Source organism: Arachis ipaensis, chromosome B06 (assembly GCF_000816755.2).
Source record: "Arachis ipaensis cultivar K30076 chromosome B06, Araip1.1, whole genome shotgun sequence".
Taxonomy (NCBI): domain Eukaryota; kingdom Viridiplantae; phylum Streptophyta; class Magnoliopsida; order Fabales; family Fabaceae; genus Arachis; species Arachis ipaensis.
In genome coordinates this window covers 115,635,426-115,638,279 of record NC_029790.2, presented here as the reverse complement: position 1 = coordinate 115,638,279, position 2,854 = coordinate 115,635,426, and the positions used below count along the sequence as shown (strand labels likewise).

The window sequence follows — 2,854 nt, the reverse complement described above, 5'->3', positions numbered from 1 at the left end:
TTTCTCTTTTTGTTCCTTTGCTAAATAAGTATATCTAAATTCTTTATTTATTTATTTCATATTTAAAATTATATAATCATTTTAATAATAATTAATAAATTTAGATTATTTGAATTAATTTTGAATTTTGTTGAGCGTCCATTGATTATAAGAAGCCTGTCTAGTTCAGTTGTTAGAGCGCAAGGCTCACCGTTGATTCCCGTTTCAGTCCCATATCCTTTTTTGAATACACAAGCATCAATCAATCCATCAATCATGATTCATGACACAGGCCAACGTCTCTCTAGTCTCTAGCTAGCCCAATATTAAAATCAGGGAATCAAAGAAAAAGGCGTTGAAAAAACAAGATGACTATGGCATACACACAGTAGTCATAATAAGAATAGCTTCGCCTATACCATACGGCATTGCTACGCTGAAGAAGTGAAAATGGATGCGAGTTGTTGTTCAAACTTGTCAAGCCGGTACAGGCCGGAACTGGTGAAGAGAATGCAGGAGAGTAAGTGCTTCCGGTGCGGTGAGATAGGACACTGGAGTTGGGACTGCCCTTTTCCTGCTGGCCATGTCAACAAACCCACCACCTCATTCTCATCATCCGGTAACCGCCAAACCATCTTTTGCCGCTGTGGCCATGGCCCTTGCATCGTTTCAACGCACTCTAGTAGAAGGAACTTCTATGCTTGCCCCATCACAAGGGTATTCCTGCTCTTTATCCCCCCATTAAGTTTCTTCCTTTTTAACTTAAAGCCGAAGGTGTCATTAACTGTGATTAATTTCGTTAAAAATGCTCCATCGACACCAGTTTCATTGTCTATTATGAATTTATGATACTAAAAAACATGGGCTATTCCGTGTTTTTGGTATTGTTATGTGTATGGGTGGCAATAGGGTAGGGTAGGGTAGGGTAGGGTAGGGTAGGAGTCAACTCTAACCCTACTCTCGTGCGTTGAAATTTTTATATAAATTCAACCTTACCCTACCCGCAAGTTGAGAATATCTCAAACCTAATTCTACCCGTTTTTAATCTGCGGGTACCCGACTCTACTCGCGGATTATAAAAAAAATGCAATATTATTATATAACTTAATGATAATTTAAAATAGAATTGATTTTTATGTAAAAAAAAATATTAAATTATCAATTAATGATTTTCTTTTAATGACTAAGGATCTTTTGCATTGAGAGGTCTTTATTTCAACATCCACTTAAAACATATTTTTATATAAGTATATAATATATACATATATATGGTGCGGATTGGTCGGTAGGGTTGAGGTTGTACGATAACCCTACTCACACCCTACTCTACCCGCTATGGATCGGGTTGGGTACCCGCGGGTAAGGTACATATTGCTACCCCTTGTTATGTGTGTGTCTGTGTGATTTTGTTTTAATGTAAACTAAATAAAGATAAAAAGGGTTAATTAATAGTCAAATTAATCCTGAAAAATAAGACGAATCCTCTAAATTTTGAATTTTGTTTTAGAGAATAAAGTGTGATATCTCACCATTCATTTCATAGGTGGGACTAAGAGTAAATATGAGAGAGAAATTATTCAAAGGTAGAAGATCACACTTTACTCTCTAAATTAAAAATTCAAAATTTAGAGGATCAAAATTCAAATAAGACATTCTTCAAATTCATTCCTGAAATATTTTATCAATCAAATTAGTCCTTCAAAGATTGCGAATTAATCATATTTGTCCTCCAGTCACTCCATTAACAATTTTCTTTAAAGATTGATATTGTAAAACGTTAATTGATAACATATATAATACCCGATATATCTAATTGGATATTGACTAAATATGTTTATGAAAATTTACTAATTTAGTTATTTTCTCCATTACAAAAATCCTATTCCCAATATGACCTAGTGACTAAATTGATAAATTTTTATAAACATATTTAGTCAACGTCTAATTGAACATGGTATGTGTCATGTATGCTATTAGTTAACATTTCATATCATCAATCATTGACGAAATTTATGAGCGGGGTAACTGAAGAACAAATATAATTAATTTGTAATCTTTAAAAGACCAATTTGATTGAAAAAATCTTTTAGGGACAAATTTAAAGAATACCTTATCTTTCAGGAACTAATTTAATTATTAACTCCTATTACACTGAGATGATAATATTCGAGTAGAAACTTTTTGTTTTAAATCTCCGTAAAGCAATGATGGTTGTTCCACACATTCGTTTCTGTTGGTTTTGATTTTAAGGGCAAAGCATGTGGAGGATATAAGAAGCGTATTCAGTGGTGTGATGATGATATTGAGGAGAGTTACAAGGAGCCTCCACCGTATAAGTACCCTGAGTGTGATTGCGGAGCTGGTGTCTGTAGAAAGGTCGAGGATCCGGATGTCCATAAATACTATTTTGCTTGCCCTGTTCCACGGGTATGTATGAATAATTCAATATATATGAATATTGTTCATGTTTGGAATTGTCAAATTGTATATTTGTCATATTCAACACGTTGAGCTTTGCAATATTGAATATTGCTATTGAGGATTATGTAGGTCAATAAATTTTGGTAGATAGATGTATAACTTTCTTAATCTTGTAAAAAAATGGATGGAAATTTATCCATTTTTTTTTTACTCATGGTACCATTAGTCTGTACAGTAATGCGATAATAAAGTTATAAACTATTAGTACAAGTAACTATGCAAGACAATTACAATACAAAAAGAAGTATTTGTGTATAAATACATATATTATTTAACTTTTTTTTTGTATGTTGTATTTTAATATGTATTTTATATAAATAATTAATTTAATAGTTAATTTTTTATATATATGTAACATTTTTGTTATTACATAATATTTTTAATATGATGTAAT

At 32.1% G+C, this 2,854-nt stretch overlaps 1 protein-coding gene across 1 annotated transcript in view; it reads left to right on the top strand.

Moving 5' to 3' along the window:
• The window catches only part of LOC107604891, a 6,045-nt gene continuing 3,387 nt past the window's right edge, over window positions 197-2,854 (top strand). The window contains exons 1-2 of the mRNA XM_016306604.2: window positions 197-696; window positions 2,230-2,406. Coding sequence (XP_016162090.1) covers window positions 430-696; window positions 2,230-2,406 — 444 coding nt within the window. The 5' untranslated portion in view covers window positions 197-429. The remainder of the gene's footprint in view (window positions 697-2,229; window positions 2,407-2,854) is intronic.